This window comes from Cryptomeria japonica, chromosome 6 (genome assembly GCF_030272615.1).
Source record: "Cryptomeria japonica chromosome 6, Sugi_1.0, whole genome shotgun sequence".
Taxonomy (NCBI): domain Eukaryota; kingdom Viridiplantae; phylum Streptophyta; class Pinopsida; order Cupressales; family Cupressaceae; genus Cryptomeria; species Cryptomeria japonica.
The window spans coordinates 49,179,899-49,200,735 of NC_081410.1; the positions used below are offsets into that span (position 1 = coordinate 49,179,899).

General features: G+C 37.4%; 1 protein-coding gene across 1 annotated transcript; it reads right to left on the reverse strand.

The window, feature by feature from the left end:
- Window positions 1-19,252: 19,252 nt before the first annotated feature.
- LOC131876485 (uncharacterized) lies at window positions 19,253-20,180 on the reverse strand. Its single transcript, XM_059221903.1, has 3 exons — window positions 19,964-20,180; window positions 19,703-19,794; window positions 19,253-19,516 (listed from the first exon to the last, which is right to left on the reverse strand). The coding sequence occupies exons 1-3, from the start codon at window positions 20,178-20,180 to the stop codon at window positions 19,253-19,255; spliced, it is 573 nt and encodes a 190-aa protein (XP_059077886.1).
- Between the last annotated feature and the right edge of the window lie 657 nt (window positions 20,181-20,837).

Consider the following 20,837-nt stretch of genomic DNA (forward strand, 5'->3'; position numbering starts at 1 on the left):
GGATCAGTAAAGTATATTGGATTTCATGAGTTATATTCTCCATGAGCATGTTTTGGTCAGTTGGTATTGGCTTGGTAATTGGATGTTATCATACACTCTGGTAAATCCTTACCAACACTAGTTTATGGCTTTACTGGCAAAGCTTTCATTGAGGAATCATGACAAGATGTACAATTGGTGTTGGTGCAACTTCTTCGAGGATTTTAGGATGCTGAAGATGTTCATTGATCGTGCTTCAATTGCTTGAAGACATCGCTTTGGCGTGGTGGACCCAGAATAGGTCCGGTACCTATCTAGGTTATAGACCAGTATCATGCTAGTGTGTACTCTACACGTTATCTGGATGATTCGAGATGTCTTATGGATTTATTATTATTGTTTTGATCTTAAGCCGACATGGCATATCATTGTCATAATGAATTATGTAATTGTAATATCTTTAGGTGGCCGACCTAATTGGTTTAGGCCTTAGGGTCTGTATAAATAAGAGGTAGAAACTCTTTGTAAAGTATCATGGTTATTAGATGTTAGGCCCAATATGGAAATCTAATGTACTGAGAGGGGAGGGGTGAATCAGTACTCCAAAACTTTTCTTGAATAATAACCTTACTGTTATGCATAAACAAAATAGTGCAGTAACATAAAATAAAGTTAAAACGAATAGATAACAATCATACATGATTCACTCCATAACACATATATTTTGGTTACACAAAAACTCTTGGTTAGAGAGAAAAACTGCGGTGGGGATGGCACCCACAACTTCACTACTGCAATAATAAAGAATGCTCGGTTAGAGCTACATTTAGCTATTTCTGATAGCTTACCCTGTTAGGAGTAACAAGATCTATTAGATCTACCTTGCTAAAGGATTTTACAACATTTATTCTGAATGTTGCACCTGGTTAGAGGCTTTACAATTTATAGACTTGATTAGAGTCTTTTACCCTGTTAAAGGTTTCTCTTACAACTTCACAATATTACAATAAAATCATTACAAATATCTGCAACTTTACATCTAAAATGTTATAGCATATTCTATGTGCTCATAATAGATTACCTTGCTTATAGCATACCTAGGTAACCCATATAGTAACTCTGTAAACCCTTATGTTTACTCTGTTCTTCGACTGTTCTCTGAAAACCTTCTCAGTGACCTCTGTGTCTCTGTAACAGTCTTCTTCCATGCATCCATGCACTTAACTCATGTTGTATAAATAGATCTCTTAAAATGGTGATCCAATTCATTGCTTCGATCTTACAAACAAGATTCCTCAAATGAATAACTAAACAAAACATTTCATTGGTTAGATTGATCTCGTAATCATACACAATCTTCTAGTGCAATTTCCAATGTAATAACGGTTAGATATGCCTTGATCTTGTAACACGTTTTCATATGCATGTCTAGGTTCAATGTATCTGGTAACACGTTTAACTTGGTGAATATCAACTCAACGTGTCATGTTTACTGCTTGGTAGACATAAAAAGATACTCAGTAGACAGCTCGATGTGTACTGCATTCTGTGACTACTTTCTTCTGTAACCGACTAGACTGTGCATACCGACTTCTCTGTTATACCGACTGTATGATTCGGTAGTGCTAACTGACTAGAATATATAGTATGACTTTGAATATAAAAACTAATGGCAACTTGATAAGTAGTAACATTAGAAAGGTCATGGTCAAGGAATGTAATGTGTGAATATTGTAATATCATTCAGGAAGAGGAGTTGATCGATCATTGGTGATCGGATTGGTTTTAGAAGAGGATTTAGTCCTCTGGCATTGAGCTTAATCGGGACTGTAATCAGTCATAGTAGATGTTATTTGCAGCAGTTCACTCTATTGGGTTGTTATCCATTTATCTTAAGAAGGTTGTAGCCTCTCTGTAGTTAGTGAGACTCTTTTGTAATGATCAGTACACTCTAGGCAGTGTGCCTTCCTGCAAGTGCAGGCCTCTCATTGTAACAGATACTTTATGTAGAAGTATCATCTGACTGTGGGTAGGCTTCCCACCGTGGTTTTTCCCTTTTCGGGTTTTCCATGTACAAATCATGGTGTTATGTGGTATGGTTGCTTTACATTGATTATATGGTTAATTAATAAGTTGTATTGTTTACCGGTATCTGTTTCTACCGGCATATGTTACCGATACTCTAATTTGTCTAAGGTTATCTTGTGGATTAAAAGTTATAATCTGTTAACAACGGATTCACCCCCCCCCCCCCTCTCAGTTGTTTACCGGTTATCCTAACACAGAGAGTCTAGCAGGTCCCAATCTGAGGTAGTCGCTTTCCACAATCCCTACTGGCGAGAGAGAGATTCAGGTAAGGTGTCCTGTTATTGATTAACTTATGTATGTTACTTGTTTAGATTTGATGATATAGAATGTTACTAATAAAAACATTTCTCTCTTTCTTGTAGCTACCGTCCAGGAGTGGCGTTCTCTTATTCAAAATGTAGTGATAGACCTCATCGTGACTACACACATTCCTAATTCCTCGTAGATATCGCACAAATCCCAGAGGAGTAAAGGACGAAATGAGGACCTTTTATCCCCTAGTCGTACGGAGATGGAGGCCCTACGAGAGAGATTATGACAAACAAAGCGTGACCTAGCTGCATCACAGACAAAGGCAGCCACATACCATGGGATTATGATGGAGAGGGATTGCAGGAGCTCCTCATGGAGTCACTCATGGTCCATATCATGATACACCCCCATGGCCAGATCAGGAGGGGGCATCTAGCCACCATCCTCCAGCTACTAGCCCTAGGGATAGGAGATGATCTTGATGAATTGATGTATATATTATGATATTCATGGATATGTTATTTTAATGCTTTAAACAATATATGCATTGCTTAGATTAGAAGTAACTAATGCACTGCAAAAAGGATGTTAGAAACACAAGACAAGTCATTCAAATGTTAGTGTTAGTTAGTATCAATCAACAATGAAAGATGAAAGAAACTACAATCCTAAGTATGCATATCAAGAGAGATATCGAATATATTATAGAAAACACACAAAAATGGAGGAAAGACACTAAACCCTCCCAAATGCTCTCCAAAATGCTCATAGCTACTCCTCCCTTGTTCCTCTCCTCTCCAAGTTCCACATGAGTGTAGCCCTCATCTTTTTGCACTACTATGGATGTCTTATGGAGATTCAAGATTTATGAATAATGAAGATAAAAGACTATGCAAATGCAATCAAACTAGATATGAGAAAATACCTAATTAATCTATATTGATTTTCGCCAAAATAATAAACTAGATATGATTTTTCTCCTAAATGCTCTCTCAATTTTACTATAGGTTAGATGCATACAAGATTTTTGGATCCTTTTGAAGAAGGAATGGGCTCTATTTATAGGAAAAATGAGTAAATGGGTGGTTGAGATTGAGTAATCTCAACAAGGGCCAGGATTGATGGGTTCATGATCCATGTGAGGGTTTTCAACCCAATCCCAGGATGACAAATGTCATCATGAGATGGATTGAGAGGAAAGGGAAGAAGTATTAAATGCTTTAGATGACATGAAGGTTATCTTGGGAGGTAAGGTTAGGCTTGAGTTGAATGAATAAAGCCTTTATTCAATGAATAATACCTTTATCCAATGGACAAACTCTTGTGCAAGAGTTAGTGGGGATAACCATGGTCAAAGCAATGAATGCTTGAAGATACTCATGAGTTAAATGGAGGTTGAGCTAGAGGGAAAGTCTCTAGCCATGTGGGTGAGTTGAGTTTAACCATTAATAGTTATGTAAGAGCCATAAATGGTCATGTAAGAACCATTAATGGTTTGGAAAACTTTAGGGGTTAACTTGTTGGATACATAAAGCATTTAATGTTTTTCAAAGACTATGGAGGCTTTGAGAAGTGACTTCAAGTTGCTTAGGAATGTGACAATAATTAGGGGATGGGTTTAGGCTAATTAGGAATGGTTTAGAAGAATCTAGAATGGGTTTGGTGGGTGGGGCAAAATAAGATTTTAATTAAAATAAAATTCATTATTTCAACAAAATAGATGCAACTTGCATTTGTAGGAGAATGCAAGTGGGGGGTAGTTTAGGGATTTAAATAAATGTTTTATTATTTATTTAAAAGAGGAAAGGGGGTTAAATTAACTAAATGTATTGTATTCATATAATTGATTTAGAGTGGGTTAATGAATTCATTTAAATAAATTAAATAATTTATTTAGTTAATAGAAGAAGAGGTTGAGGATGAGATTAATTAAATATTAATTTAATTAAATGTTTGTTGATGGTTAAAATAATCAAATAAATATTAAATATTCATTTAATTAAGTGGACATATTTATGTGTCTACATTTGCCCATCTTTGAGACGGTATGGTTTATCGCATCATTTCAAAGAAAGAAAGATAGGTGTGAAGAAATATGCCCCAAAAATGTTAATTTAGTGGGTGGTATGCCCCCTCGAAAGATGGGCCGAAAAAATTCAAAAAATCTGGTGATCTCTCAAAAAAGAAAAAGAAGTTGGGGGGAGGTAGAAAAGAAGAAATTTAGAAATAATGGTGAAAGAATGGGAGAAAACGAAGAAATGGCAAGCCAGTGAGTACCATTAGGTCATGCTCTTATGGTGAAAATGCAATGTTTGTGCTTTTGATTGATACTGTAAAATTGAACAAAATTGGTTGGACAATCTGGTGCAATCGGTTAAATTGCCCCGATTGAGTCAAGCATGACAGTTGATGCCAATTGTTCGCTTGGACAGGATAAAGTTTGAGTAAGTGAATCAAAGTGACCCGTTGAGACTTAGACAATTGATGGAATTGCCCGATGAAGTCAACGTATCTGAAGTAAAATACTCGTTGAGACTTAGACAATTGATGTAATTGTCCGTTTTGATTGTGTTTGATTGGTTGATCAATTGATAGTGTTTGCATTGTAGGTTGTTTGTGGTGAATCATAGTAGCCCCATTGAGACTAGGTCATTGTAATAAATGTATGTTGTATTCTAGGATTGCCTTAATTGATTACCTGTTGAGACCCAAAGATACTTGATCAAAAAGTACATGTTGATAGTCTAGATGTGTGTGAGTCAATGTGCCTATGTAGATAGAGTAACTGGCCTGATTGGGTTGATGGGAAATGATGAAGGGATTATGATGATGGCCTAGATGGGCAGGGTGAGGGGGGGATTCAATGTTAGATAGAAGGTATGGAGGACCTAGGACTCATTCCTATGGAAGAAGATAAAAAAAAAAGAGTATGCATTGTCATTACTATGTATGAATGATATGCAATGATATGGATTTATGGATGGATGGAATGCAATGAAATATAATATATACAGATGAGATGAAATGATGATCCATAGATTATTCAGAGCGCTTTATTTTCATCATCAAGCATGGTAGTATTGTTCTTGGCCAAGGTAGCAGTAACCAAGTTTGATCATTTCACCTGTAAGCAAACATTTATAGACAAGGAAAAGTTACCCTTCATTCTGGTTCATGTGCAAATGGTCAAGGTATACGTCGTAGTCAGTAAGCCATAGTGATCCATGACTATATTTTGCATAGGATCATGTAGCTTAGTGAACTTCCCATGTAGACACCATTAGTACATGCCCCAGAACTTCATTTGAATAATCTGCAGACAACAAACAAAGAAGAAAGATATTAGGAGCCATCCCGGCTATTCTAATCACTTGTGGATATCCTGGAGTAGCGTAGGAACCTGATATGAATAAATAAATAACTAACAAACCAACCAAGTACTTGGTAGCTTAAACAAAATTTTCTTGTCAAATAAAATGTTACCATGTCTTATCTGTGAGGAAAGATGCATCCTTGTGAAGACAATTGTGTGTAGAGTTTTTGATTGTTTGGTTGATTTGATAAGTGGTCATCATTTAAGTAGCTCAAAATTGTTTGTTTGGTGTCTATTGTGATGCATATGTACAAAGAATATTATATGATTTGCAATGTTTTTGATTGATTTTTGATGTTTTTGACATGTTTTTATGGATTTTGTGAGTGTTTTTGAATGTTTTTGGTATTTTCTGAGTTTTTATGAATGTTTTTGGTATATTTCCAGCCAATTTTGAATGAGGAACTCAATGAATCACAAGTAATGTGGAATCCACTTCCATCAGTAGGTTAAGAGTATTTCCCCCATTTTAGATGTTGCTATGAAAGCGGGATGCGGGATGCAGGACATATGAAGGACTAACCTTTATTGCAGATCGATAACAAGCCATGGTTTGAATAACAGATGAATGGATGCAATGGATGTGATCGCAACAAGTCTAAAAGACAATGGAGCCATAGCCTTTACAAGTGGTGCATGTTTGCCAGGTTTTCACCATCATACTTACCCAAGGTGCCACCGAAGTGGTTTTCACTGTTGGGATGCATGATTTTTCTATTTGCTTGATTTTTTTTGTATTTTCTGCAGGACATTTTCAAAATGTTTTTGGTATTTTCAGATATAGTGGAGGAGCTTGATGCTCTACAAAGATTTATGTATGAAAATGTTTGAGGTGCATGTTGTTGATCAGATCTGCTAGTGGTTCTCCCTCTGAAGTTGCCAATTGATATGCCCCAGACCCGAAGATGGCAGTGATAACATATGGACCCAACCAGTTGGATTCAAACTTGCCCTGATGTTCTCTGTTAGGTTGGTTACAAGGATTCTTGTTGAGAACAAGATCACCTACCTCAAATGTACGAGGTTTAACCCGATGATTGTAGCTTATGCTCATGCGCTGCTAATAGGCTTTTAAGTGGTTGTATGCAGCTTGTCGTCTTTCATCAAGCAGTTCCAAGTCCTGAAGATGGGAGACCCAATATGCTTCATCATCTACCAGATTGTGCAAGGAAACCCGTAGAGATGGTATTTCAACCTCAATAGGTAGGATGGCTTCTACGCCATAAACCAGTGAGTAAGGAGTTGCGCATGTATGGGTTCGAATACTAGTTCGATATGCCCATAGTGTTGGATTTAATCAAATATGCCAATCAGAACCAACATCATTGACTGTCTTTTTGAGGATTCTCAATATGTTCTTGTTTGAGGCTCCATCTTGACCATTGCCTTATGGGTAATAGGGGATGGAAAAATGGTGTTGGATGTGAAACTTCTCACAGAGTTCATGAACATCCTGATTTTTTAAAAGAAGCCCGTTATCTGTGATTATGGACATGGGTACACCATACTGACAGATGATGTAATTAAGGATGAATGAGGTGATCTGCTTGCCGATGACTTGGGTTAGTGGAATGGCTTTGATCCACTTTGTGAAGTATTCGGTGGCGGTAATGATAAATTTATGGTTGTTGGATGAAGATGGATGGATTTTACCCGCAAGGTCAAGTCCCCATTGACAAAAGGTCCATGGTGTTGTGCTTGGTTACAATTCCTATGTTGGTGCATGTATCAGATCTCCGTGAACTTGGCACTTCTTGCATTTTTTGACAAAATAGGAGTCTTTTTCCATGGTGGGCCAATAGTATCTAGCACGCATGATTTTCTTTGCTAGCGAAGGACCTCTTGAGTGAGTCCCACAAATTCCTTCATGTACCTCTTCCAAGGCCTTTGTTATCTCATCTTGTTCCAAACATCTAAGGAGAGTACCATCAAGACTTCGCTTGTTTAGGGTATCCGTAATGATGGTGTATCGAACGGTTTGGCGGATGAAGGTTTTTCATTGGTTATTTGATTGGCTAGGGGGAAGTGTGTGGTCACGTAGGTAAGTGAAGAACTCAACGTACCATGGGGATTTGGAACCGACAAGGCAACATATTATTTTAGTTTCGGGGATATCATATGCGGGGATCCAAAGTTGTTCTACCAAGAACTCGTAGTGTGTTGAATTTTGCGGAAGATCCAGGAGAGATGAAATTGTAGCCATTGCGTCGACAACTCGATTCTGATCTCTGGGTACTTGCTCAAATGTGATAGTTGTAAATGATTATTTGTAAATATCCACCATCCTTTTATATGGCATGAGCTTATCATCCTTAGTTTGGTACTCATTGGTAAGTTATCGGATGACTAGCTTAGAATCTCCATATACCTGTAGCTCTTTTAGATGCCATTGTATAGCCAATCTGAGCCTTGTGGTCAAGGCCTCATATTCTGCTATATTATTGGTGCATGGGAAAGTGAGCCTGTATAATTTCGGGATGTTGTCACCTTGCAGTGTGATAAAAATAATACCTACCCCCGAGCCATGTCTAGTGTATGAGCCATCAAAATATAGCTTCCAAGGTTGTGTAGCTGTGATCATGAAGATCTCCTCATTTGGAAAGTTGGAAACAAGAGGATGGTCACCTACGAGGGGTGCATCAGCCAACTGATTTGCAATAACTTGCCCCTTGATAGCCTTGTGATCCACATACTCTATATCAATTTCACTCAAGATCATAACCCATTTGGCCAAGTGGCCTATCAATGTTGCCTTACTAAGTAGGTACTTGAGTGGATCTATTTTGGCAATGAGTTGTACCTTGTGCGTTAACTTGTAGTGCCTCAATTTGGTGCCTGCCAAGATAACTGCTAGGCAAGCTCGCTCAATAGGTGTGTAATTGAGTTCATAGCCTACCAATGTGCGAGAGATATAGTATACAACACATTCTTTTCCTTCTGCATTGTGTTGTGCCAACAGTACTCCTAATGCCGTATTTGTAGCTGAAATGTATAGCAATCGAGGTTTGCTTGGATCTGGTGGGATCAGCAAGGGTGTATGCATTAGGTAGTCCTTAAGAATTTGGAATGCTTGCTAGTAATTTGTAACCCATTTAAAGCAGATATTCTTGTGTAACAGATGCATGAAGGGATGACACTTATCAGCCAATTGTGCAATGAATCTCCAAATTGATTGTAGTCGCCCTTGTAGTGTCCTTAACTGATTGATGTTCTTTGGAGGTGGCATGTCTATGATTGCTTTGAATTTTGCCGGATCTACTTCAATGTCTTTGCTTGAGATAATATATCCTAGGAGCTTCCCTGAGGTTACTCCAAAGACACATTTCTTTGGATTGAGACGGACATGATATTGCTCTAATCTGTCAAAGATTTGACCCAGTATTGCCAGATGACCCTGTCTTGTTAATGATTTAGTTAGTAAATCATCTACATAATCTCCCATTATGGTGTGCATCATATCGTGAAAGATGGTAGTCATAGCTCTTTGATAGGTTGCCCCTGCATTCTTTAGACCAAATGGAATCACATTCCAACAGTAGGTTCCCCATGGGCATGTGAAAGCAGTTTTATGTTGATCCTCTAGAGCAATCTTGATCTGGTTGTACCCTGAAAAGTCATCCATAAGAGAAAGCATTGCATGACCCGCTGTGAGATCGACAATCATGTTGATGTTTGGTAGGGGGAAATCATCTTTAGGGCATGCCTTATTCAAATCTCTGAAGTTTGTACAGATACGGATGCCTCCATTAGGTTTACCAACAAGTACAATATTGGAGATCCAATCTGCATAATCGATTGGTCTAATGAAACCAACATCCAAGAGCTTTTTGAGTTCAACCTTGACAAGAACAACTATCTATGGGTGCATCTCTCTACACTTTTGTTTAACGGGTTTAGCTCCTTTTGCTACAGTTAGGTGATGCATTACCAAATCAAGATCTAAGCCAGGCATGTCTGCATAAGACCAGGTGAAGTTGATTTGACGCTTCTGGAAGAATTCCACAAATTTTGGTTGTTCCTCTGGAGTCAATAGAGATGCCAAATGTATTTTGTGAGGAGTCTCAGGCATCCCCACATTGAATTCTTTTGTTTCCTCTATTAGGATTGTTGATCTCTCCTGATTTGTACAAGAGGGGAGGATGTCAAACCTTTCATCTGCAGGCACCTCGGAGAGGTTTTCACCTTTGGATACGCTCTTTATTTTTTATGTTTTTGGAATCAACAAGTGCCACTGTGTGGTTTTCACTAGAAGATTCATGCTTTACTGTGATGTTTTTTGCAGTTGAAAGGTTTGACATTTTCCCCAAAGTATGTTGCGCTGTTAAGTTCAATGACAAACCCAACTTTATGATCCCCTCTTGGTATGTTATCCTATATTTCTAAAATGTCAATGAGCGCCTCATCATTTTGGAAGTGATCAAGACATGGGGGATTTGGCTAGTTCCAATCGATGAGTTTGGGGTGGATGATGGGAATGACCTCATCGATTAAGTTGAGTTCAGAGGAGGCGTCAGTGAGGGTTAATATAGATGAGTGAAGTTCGTCAATGGTACTCTCCTTATCAGATTCTGGTGTAGGATTTGATGTAGGGCCTGTGGAATTTACTTCTTGCTCATGAAACCAAAAGGTTTTAATCCATGCCTCTCCATAAAATGGGATATCTTTACAAGGTGGTGGAGGCGATGTGTCTTCCTCATCTCAAGTATTTAGATTCACAGAATTGCATTCTCACTCATGTGAGTCAGTCTCAAAATCACTCTCTAACATCCAATTACTGTACTAGGTTGGGATGTCTTTTGAATTGAAGAGTGTATTGGTTACGGATTTGTGCTCTTTTCGAGGTGGGATTGTTGGGGCTGCTAGCAGGATTATCGGTGTTGTTGATGCTGCTGCTAGGAGTATCAGTGTTGCTGTGCAGTTGGTGCTATTGATGGTACAAATGGGATTAGCAGTGTTGTTGATGTTGCTGATGGCTTTGATGCTACTGATGGGATTATCAGTTTTGTGGGTGCATTTGTTGTTGCTGATGCTACTGATGGGATTAGCAGTGTTGTTGATGCTTCTGATGGCTTTGATGCTACTAATGGGATTATCATATTTGTGGGTGCAGTTGGTGTTGCTGATGGATTTGATGCTACTGATGGGATTATCAATTTTGTGGGTGCAGTTGGTGGTGTTGATGTCTTTGATGTTACTGATGGGATTATCAGTTTTGTGGGTGTGGTGAGTGTTATGGGTGCCGCAGATATAATCAAGGATGGACTCCTTGGAGTAACTAGTTGATACATGGGTTTGTTGGGTTTCCCTTTGAATCTAAGCTTACGAAGAGATTCCTTTTGAAAACCTATTCCAGTTTTATCTTTGGGTTTCAACTCTAGTTGTAAGGGCTCATGTCGCCCTTGTTTGCAATGTCCGAAAGCACTCTGATCATCATAGCCCATTCTTTGCATGATAGTGAGGCCTTTGCCATATTTATCAGTGGGAAGCTTAGCCTCTGGGCTTTTTGTGTTGATAGGGTCCTTGTAGATCCATTATGCTAGGTCCTCATCTCTGGTTTCCTCTTCCTGACTTTTACCAGGGATATATTGAGCCAAAGTGCATTCTTGCTTGGCTAGTGGTGGTTGAAGCAACTTTTGAGGTTTGCCATGATTTCTAGGGGAGGTGAGTAATTGCCCAACACAAAACAGTTGGCTAAGATTATATTCCCTGGGACCTTCCTCAACCATTTTCATTTTCAACTTCTCTTGCTTTGGTATAGGGGTGATCAAACTGGAAAGAGAGGTTGGATTAGCATATGATGTGGAAGGGATAGCCTCTATGTTGTTAGGTATGGTGACCTCTAGCTGATGGTTAATATTGTTACAATATGCAAATGGATTTGCATCGCCAAGGATTGTGATTTCTACACTATTATGGGGAAACTTGATATGTTGATGATAGGTAGATGGAACAACTTGCATGGCATGTATCCAAGGTCTTCCTAACAAAAGATTATATGGAAAAGGAAGGTCTAGACCTTGGCAGACTATATGTTTCACCACTGGCCCCACTCTAATAGGTAATACAGCAGCTCCTTTGGAAGAACGCTCTACATCGTCATAGGCCTTAATGGTTATTTTTTTATTGGCATCCACTGATTATACCGCATACCCCAACGTTGTGACCAACTGTAAGGTGCATATATTCAAGTCGGCTCCATTGTGAATCAAGACTCGCTTGATTCTGTGTTGGTTTATAAATCCTTCAATATGAAGGGATGTGTTATGCAGTTGTTGGAATGAAGCGTTGTCTCTTTCAGAAAAAGTGTGGCATGGTGATGACCTGTGACTACCAACCATGGCTTTAAATTTATCTGTGTTGAGGTTGGTGGGGATTGACGCTTCTTAGAGAGATTGATCCAAGATTGTTTTATGAGAAGGGGATAAGTGCAAAAGCTCTAATATGGATATGAGTGCGGTCATTTTATCCACTTGTTCCACAAGATTATATTTCTTGGGAAGGGTTGTCGTTCCTTGTGGTGTTGCTCAAATGGTAATCTTGCTATGACACGTAACAATGTTACATGCAGGATTTGGATCTTTGATGGTGAGAGTTGCAACTTGTTCATCAGCGTCATAGAGGTGATTCACAGCATAATTATAGGCATCTTATGTATAATTAGTTGTAGTATATGTGTTTAACCCGGAGGTGGAAGGACCCCTTTGATCATGTGATGGAAGTGGATTCTTGAATATTAGATGATCATAATTGGATGTTTTAGGGTCATGTCCTTCTATTTCAATTTCTCCTTTGTCAATAAGATCTTAAACAAGATCTTTCAGTCGATGGCAATTGCTTGTCTTATGCCCTTTTCCCTGGTAGAATTCACAATGTTCATTATCTCTCCACCATGGAGGTTTGACCTAAGGCTCATAGTTAGATGTTTTCGGTAAGATCACAAGATTGGAAGAGACCAATTGACGCAATATTGTTTCGATAGGTTCCCCTAAGGGTGTGTACATGCGTTTTGGTTTGTAGTTATGTTGCCTTTGTTTTGGTTCCTCTTGTGGCGCATTGTGACCTTGGTTTTGTGGATGAGTGATGATGTTTTTTTTTAGGAGGGGGATTTTATACCACAAACCTAACCATAGGTTGTGCAATTTTTACCGTTCATGTATTCACTATCCCGTCATTGACGACATTCTTGTTCTTGTTCCAAAAATTTGGTTTATCACTATTATGATGTGGACGAGGACCATCTTTGGGTTCATTGTAGATTTTGATAAGTCTTTTTTTGATAAGGGCTCTTTCACATTTTAATCCTTGAGTGATCATCTCCTCAAAGGACTCTGTGCCCTTAATGTCTAAATGGAATTCCATCTAATCATTCAATTTGGAAATGAATATTTCCACTAGATCTTGTTCAGGCAAATGAAGAGAACGTTTGCTAGATAGTTGCCTCCACCATTGGAAAGCTAAGAACAACTCCCTTGGTTTTTGTTTGGCATTGCATAAATCTGCCATGGTAACATCTCTTTCTATGTTATGTGCATAATGAGTGATGAATTTTTGAACTAGTTCCTAAAATGTTCTAATGCCACCCGGTAATCAGGAAAACCATTTTGTGGTTATGCCTCCCAAACTCAAAGGGAAGAGGCGCATTAGATAGGTGTCCCCATAGGCCGCCTCTAAACAAGTTGAGTGAAATTATCGTACATGATCTCTAGGGTCTCCTTTGCCCCTATACTTTTCAAACTTAGGTGTTTCGAACCCTCGCAGAAAAGGTGGCATATGCATGTTCCTATCAAAAGTATAGGGAAGAATATCATTAAGTGAAAACTGAGTAGTCTTCACACCACTATTGAGTTGTTGAGCAAGATTTTCTACTTGTTGTCTCAACATGTCTATTTCTGAAGGAGGAGGAGCTGGGTGATTCCCTTGATGATTAAGGTCATAGCAAAAATAATCTCTACCTCTTCCCCCATCGTTATGGCTATGTTGGTCAAATGTCTAGCGTATCTGTGTAGTATCAAAGTCAAAGGGTAGTTTGACACCCTCTTGAGCAAGTCTTAGAAAATGAGCATCTGCGTTGTTTCGAAGGATTTCGTCAAAGAGTCTATTGAACTGGGGATTATGTTGTGCTCTTTCGATATCTTTGAGAGTTGGAGTGCTAGGATATTCATCATGTGTGCCTCCTCCAACAGCCTCATGGAAATCGTTGAGGTTTTCTTCCTCTTCTTCAATCTCTGTTTGTCGGTTTCTCATTAATCTTATTTGAGCCATGTTGTTGAAAGTTTGAGGTTGGTGAAAGTGATGATGAGGTGGTGATGAAATGTTTGATGGAAGATAAGTGTTTGTGAAATGTTTAGAAGATGGATCTCTAACACTGGAGGTTGGATGTTACCAAAGTTCTTTGTGAAATGCTCTTGTGTTTTCAACAATTTTGATGTGATAAGGTATAGCAAGGTTTGAGATGTCTTACAAACCAACCTACATAGCAATGAGAGGATGCACTCATAAAGTAGTTTTAACCTATGTAGAAATGCCTCTTAGGACGATTGATCCTAGATTTAGAGACACTCTAAAAGTGATCTGTTGGTTTGATTTAAGCAATTTTTAAAAGAACTTAGGACAGGACCTTTTTGTGTTTTTGAGAGTTGAATGGATTTGTGATATGTGAAGGTGAAAGTGGATAGAATATGGACCTCAATAAAAAAAATTTGTCACAAAGGGGGTTTCTACTTCTTCCTCTCTCTCAGGGGTTGGTGGTTACCCTCGAGCTACGTTGTAGGTGATACAGATTTTTGGAAAGAAAGCAGGGTTGATCTTGCCTCCTTTGTTTTTGTGATAATCCAAGGCTCTATATTGAATAAAATCTCTATTTTTCACAAGCTCTTTGTCAAATTCATTGGATTTGCCTTGAAGATACAAGTGCATATGGTGCAAGAAGGCTCTATGTGAGAGAAAATTTTGTCTATTGATATAGAAAAACTTCCTTCTTTTGATAAGAGCTTTTGAGCTCAATTGTCTCTTTTTCAATGTGGTCTTTTGATGAAGACTCCCTTTTCTCAAGATGTGAGTGATGGTCATACAAACTTGACACTTGTTTCACTTGTTGATGTTGTTTTTTTTATTAATGTTTGAGGTAAATTTGTTGGATGAATACTTGGTTTAAAATTGTTTTGAATTTCTTTGACAAGAAAACACAACAAGCACACAAGCACAATAACTCTGTCCCTTTTCAACAAAAGGTAAAAATAGGTGTGGGTCTAAATCAACCCAATCATGAACTTTGTTGACCCTTTTTACAAATGTATTTTATGTTTCCCAAAGCCTAAAGTCGGCTTAAATTGTTATTGGTCTGACACAAGACGAATACAACTCAAACGCACTTTATCCCTAAAGTCAATGGCCAGTTGCGATATTTTCAACCCACGTCTTGATATTTCTTCGACTTTGGTACTACATACCTTATGAATCTTGCCATGGTAGGTAAGGATGTGATATACTAAGTCTTGTGTTAGCATAATAGATAGATGATCCCTATGATGGGGGAGTCACCATTTTTATCAAGCTACAAGTAGCCTTTCAAAAAGCCTTGTTTCTACTCAAGGAAATATGTATGGTGAGTATCTTGGGAGCAAAACCATCTATGCTCTTGCATTGAACTTTTCACAAATATCCTCAATCAATAGAATGGGTGGGCTTCTATAATAAAAGGTGTTTAGTAATGTTCGATGTCTTTGGAGGTAAGTTCATTCTGCAATGACTCACTTAAGAGCCTTGTGACTTGTGGTGGGGCTCATATGTCCTTTCGACAAGTTCCACTGTAGGAAAAACTACACCCAAGGCTACAACTTTTTCTCTCACCTGATTTCTATAGCGGCTCGAAGGATTTATCATGCAAGGTCATTCCCAAGAGTGATGTGTCTCTTGGCAGACCTCTCTTAAAAATAAAAATTTTGAGTGTTACTAACACTTTTCTCTTGCACCTAGGACCACGAGAGCCAAGGGAGAGGATAGTGTATGTTAGAAATGGGACCACTCTACAAATTTTTGCACAAGTATTCCAAACACTGAAAACACTTGTTCTTTTTAACTGGTTTATTGCAATGTGATCTATATGCTATTTGGAGATTTTGCTCCAACAACCATGGTGTTCTTTTTAACTTCACAAGGCAATTTATTTTCTAACTAGGAATTTGAAAATTCCGGTCAACCAAATTGAAAGCACGTTGCTCAAAGTAAAAGCGAGTTTGTAACAAAAAAGGACAAGTTGTTTGTTCTTTTTAACTTGCAAAATAAAAAGTTGATTGTGAATTTTTATCCTTTGCAAGAAATAAAGTTCATTTGTTTGTTTTAAGAACCAAAATGAAAAATTTGTTCCTAACTTGCAAAAGAAAGCAAATTTTGTTTGTTTGATTTTGTGGTTCTTTTTAACTTTACAAAGTGAAATTCATTTTTAAGCCCAAATTGAAAATTTTGTTTATTTTAGTCCGAAAGGAAAGATGAAGTTGATTTTAGTCCAAAATGGAAAGTGAATTCTTTTTAATCCAACTTTAAAAGAAAAGCTTATAAAAAAGGAAATAAACTTTCTAAGTCCCTAACTCCTCGAATCCTACAAAACAAGAAGTTAGAAAACCTGCACAAGAAAAATGAAAATAGTCAGTGAAAAAGAAGGTTTTTGGTGGGCTTCTACAAGCCTAAAATTTTGATTTTTTGGTTACAATATTTTTTTTCTCAACTCTCTGTTACAAAAGTGCTACTCTGTGTAAACACAGAAGCGCTACTTTAATACAGATGCGCTGAAAGACTGACAAAAGCGCTAAAAGAACACCAACAACACTACTATATGAACGGACGCGCTAATTAATATTTTCAAACAAAATGAAATCTCTATCAGACAGAGAGCACAAACGCGCTAAAACAGTTACAGTAGTGTTATTTAACCAACAATAGCGCTATAACTCAAACAAAGGCGCTACTTCTCTTACAGAAGTTCCAGAACTCTGACAAAAGCGCTAAATCTTTAGCTATCAAAGGCATTAAAACACGTTCAATAGCGCTAAAGTGCAACCTGTGTGTGGCAATTTGGCAATTTTCACAAAAAAGTTAGTTTGTTTAATCAGAAGGTTGCACGTTTGATTCACATCGGGTTCACCAAATGATGCACTATAAAAATGACTCAAGAAACACAAGATTCAAATGTTAATGTTGTTAGTATCAATCAGAAATGAAAGAACAATGAAACTACAATCCTAAGCATGCATATCAAGAGAGATATCAAACAGATTATAGAAAGCACACAAAAACAGAGGAAAGACACTAAACCCTCCAAAATGCTCTCCAAAATGCTCATAGTTGCTCCTCCCTTGTTCCTCTCCTCTCCAAGTTCCACATGAGTGTAGCCCTCAACTTTTTGCACTATTATGGATGTCTTATGGAGATTCAAGATTACGAAAATGACTAATTATGTAAATGAAAGAAAGCTAAATATGAAAAAGCCTAATTAATCTATGTTAATTTTAGCCAAAATAACAAAGAAAAGTGCTTCTAAATTCTCTCTCAAATTTGGTATAAGTTTGATGCATACAAGATTTATGGATTTGGATTAAGAAGGAATGGGCTCTATTTATAGGAAAAATAGGGAAATGGATGGTTGAGATTGAGTAATCTCAACAAGTGCCAGGATTGATGGGTTTATGATCCATGTGAGGGCTTTCAACCCAAACCCAGGATGACAAATATCAACATGACATGGCTTGAGAGGAGAGGGAAGAAGCATTAAATGCTTGACATGACTTGAAGGTAACCTTGGGAGGTAAGGTTAGGCTTGAGTTGATGAATAAAAGCCTTTATCTAATGAATAATGCCTTTATCGAATGGACAAACTCTTATGCAAGAGTTAGTGGGGATAACCATGGTCAAAGCAATAAATGCTTGAAGAGACCCATGAGTTAAATAGGGGTGGAGTTAGAGGAAAAGTCTCTAACGATGTGGGTGAGTTGAATTTAACCATTAATGGTTATGTAAGAGCCATAAATGGTTATGTAAGAGTCATTAATGGTTTGGAGGACTTTAGGGGTTAACTTGTTGAAGACATAAAGCCTTTAATGCTTTTCAAAGACTTTGAGGCTTTCAGAAGTGACTCCAAGTTGCTTAGGAATGTGGCAATAATTAGGGAGGGTGATTAGGCTAATTACGAATGGTTTAAAAGAATCTAGAATGGGTTAGAAGAGTCTAGAATGGGTTAGAAGATTCTAGTGGGTTTGGTGGGTGAGAGAAAATAGGATTTTAATTAAAATAAAATTCATTATTTCAACTAAATAGATGCAACTTGCATGTGTACGAAAATGCAAGTGGAGGGGAGGTAGTTTAGGGATTTAAATAAATATTTATTTATTTATTTAAGGGAGGAAAGGGGGTTAAATTAAATAAATGTGATTTATTCATTTAATTGATTTAGAGTGTGCCTTAATGAATTAATTTAAATAAATTGAATAATTTATTTAGTTAATAGGAGAAGAGGTTGAGGATGAAATTAATTAAATATTAATTTAATTAACTGATTATTGATGGTTAAATAATCAAATAAATAATAAATGTTCATTTAATTAAGTGGACAGATTTATGTGACTACAAAAACATAGTAAATATTAGTTGTCATCAATGACAACACAAATAACTAATCAAAGTCATCCAATCATGCAATCTCAATCTCTTCATCACAGTGTCATCACCAACAATCTTTTACCAGTTCAGTCAACATTCTCCATATGCATCAGTTATGCCAAGCATGCCAACAATACACTCTATTTTGTGAAATAGCAGGTTATCAAGCCGGGGACCAATAAAATTCCTAAGCTCTATAGCTCTCCTTATTGCGTTCTCCCTTTCCTTCTCTAACCTCAAAATTTGATCCATGACCACCAAAATTGGACCATCTAAAGAACTTGTTAAGTTTACAGTCGGATTATAAGAATTGGAGATCTAAATCAAGTTATCTTTACAATCCAAAATTTTCTTGTCTATAGAAGTTGTAAGCTTAGAAAAATCTAGACAAATCTTATACACCTTTCCACCTTCTGTTAATGCTGCATCAATGGACTGTAAACAAATTTGAAGCTTATCCTTCTCAGATGCAATCATCTACAAAAATGTCTGCTTCCGAGCCTCAACAAATTTATTCTTAGCCTCAGTTATTGAAAGCTTGACCAAATAATCATATTGCTTAGGAATGAATTCAATAATCTCCTGCAATTTATCGGATGAGCTTGCTTTCTCTTTTGTTTGTAAATCTAGTACTAACCGGTTCAAAACCACAAAAGTGTTCTAAATCAATTCTCTATCTTTAGACTCTTCGTGATCCAATTCCTAAGTAACTTGTGCATGGAGTGCTGCAATGGCCAAAATTTTCTCTGTCGGTGACATCATATGGTAGGGCTTGTCAAAACTGATAAAAAATTGTGGCATTTTCCCTTTGGCTAAGGATGATGTGTCAATTGCCAAACTGGAAGGGACATCTATCACTTTCTGTTTGCATGTGTTAGTCGGTGACTTATCCTCTATAGCCTTTAACTCCTATGCACCGGTGGCTTCGCCACTTGGTGCCTCACTCACTTTTGGTGCATCATTTGAGACCTTATCCTCAGTATCCTTATCCTTTACAATATCTACCTCTTCATCATGTACATTGGATTCCAGGGGATTCTGAGTATCCTCAGTACCAAAATTGGACTCACTAGCCAGTTTTGTAGTAATTGGTGGAGTGCTAGCTGGTGGATCAGTATTTACATTCTCCTCATCTAATTTTACCGATTCCTTGTCCCCTACTAATTGTATATTCTGTGATTGTACAAAACTGGGACTCAAAATAATTCTAACCCATATGTCAATGGTCTCCTTCTAATTTTCTTCAATTTTTTCTAGCATCAAGTTATTAATCTGGTGTTTAGGACTAAATTCAGTTGAACCTATCTTATTAATTAAACCTGCAATCTCTGGTGGAGTTATTGATGGACATAGATTGACCGATTCTAATTCCTTTATTTGTCGGTCCAAAGTTTGTGCATGCAATTTCCTGACCTCTAACTTATCATACAACTCCTTAGGAATTTTTTTCTCTAATTCAATCAATGTCCTACTAAAAGAATTAAGATATAAAACAATCACTTCCTCTCATTGCTTCTTGTCTTTATCATCAAAATCATCAAAGAATGTAGAAATGTTATCCAAAATGACATCATTAATGATATGATCAAATAATGTCTTGAGCATCTGATTTCTACTTACCAGTTCTTCTCTTTGCTTCCGGTTCAGATTGCTCATCTGCCTTAGGCTTCTGCTTATGTAAAATTGTGATTTTGGGAGTCTTTTGGGGAGGCTCATTCTCTGTTTGCTTCTTTTTTTCTTCCTTATTTTCTCTCACAATCCTAGCAAATACACCTTTCTTGTTTGGAGCTTGGTTGATCTGTTCATCAGATTCAGCCTCCTCTGAAGAAATAGTCATGTATTACCTAGCTAGTTTTTGTTTCTGATGGTATGGTGAAAGAATAAGTATCTAGTCAACTCTTGAGAGGGGGGGTTTATCAATAGATAGAAAAACTGATAATAAACTTCACCAATCAATCTCTCAAAGTAAACTTAGAATAATACCTCTGTCAAGATAAAAACTCATAAGATAAATCGGTTGTCTATTACAGCAATTTAACAGTAAACAACTTCTTCATAACTCAATATTTCCGGTTATCATGACTTATCATAAATAATTAATTAGTTAAGTAAATCAACCATGAAAACATAACCACAAAAACATTCACCACTTGACACAAATATTTTTGACATGGAAACCCAAATAGGTAAAAACCATTGTGAGATGAGACTCACAAGATAATATCTGAACTCTTCAGAAGTTCGCCCTTTAGGAGCCTAGCCTGTTAAAGATTTACAAAAAGTCTTGTTAAGAACTGATCTTGTTAGGAATCATTCGGTTAAGGGATTGACTACAAATGCCTTGTTAGAAGCAATACCCTGTAAGGAGTAACCTCGGTAGAGGATTTGAAAATCCAATATAATGGACCACCTTGTTAGAGGATTTGAATAGCACCAAGCTTGTTAGAGCTTACCCGGTTAGGGGATTTCAATTCTGCTGTAATTGTTAGAAAAC

What these genes read in the sequence shown, in the direction of transcription:
- LOC131876485 (XM_059221903.1), bottom strand. Translation starts at nt 20,180, where the DNA reads ATGACTATTTCTTCAGAGGAGGCTGAATCTGATGAACAGATCAACCAA. An exon ending in GGAAGCAAAGAGAAGAACTG is followed by an intron (nt 19,795 to 19,963) that starts GTAAGTAGAAAT and finishes TGATTGAATTAG; the next exon opens with AGAAAAAAATTCCTAAGGAG. An exon ending in AAATAAAGGAATTAGAATCG is followed by an intron (nt 19,517 to 19,702) that starts GTCAATCTATGT and finishes GTACAATCACAG; the next exon opens with AATATACAATTAGTAGGGGA.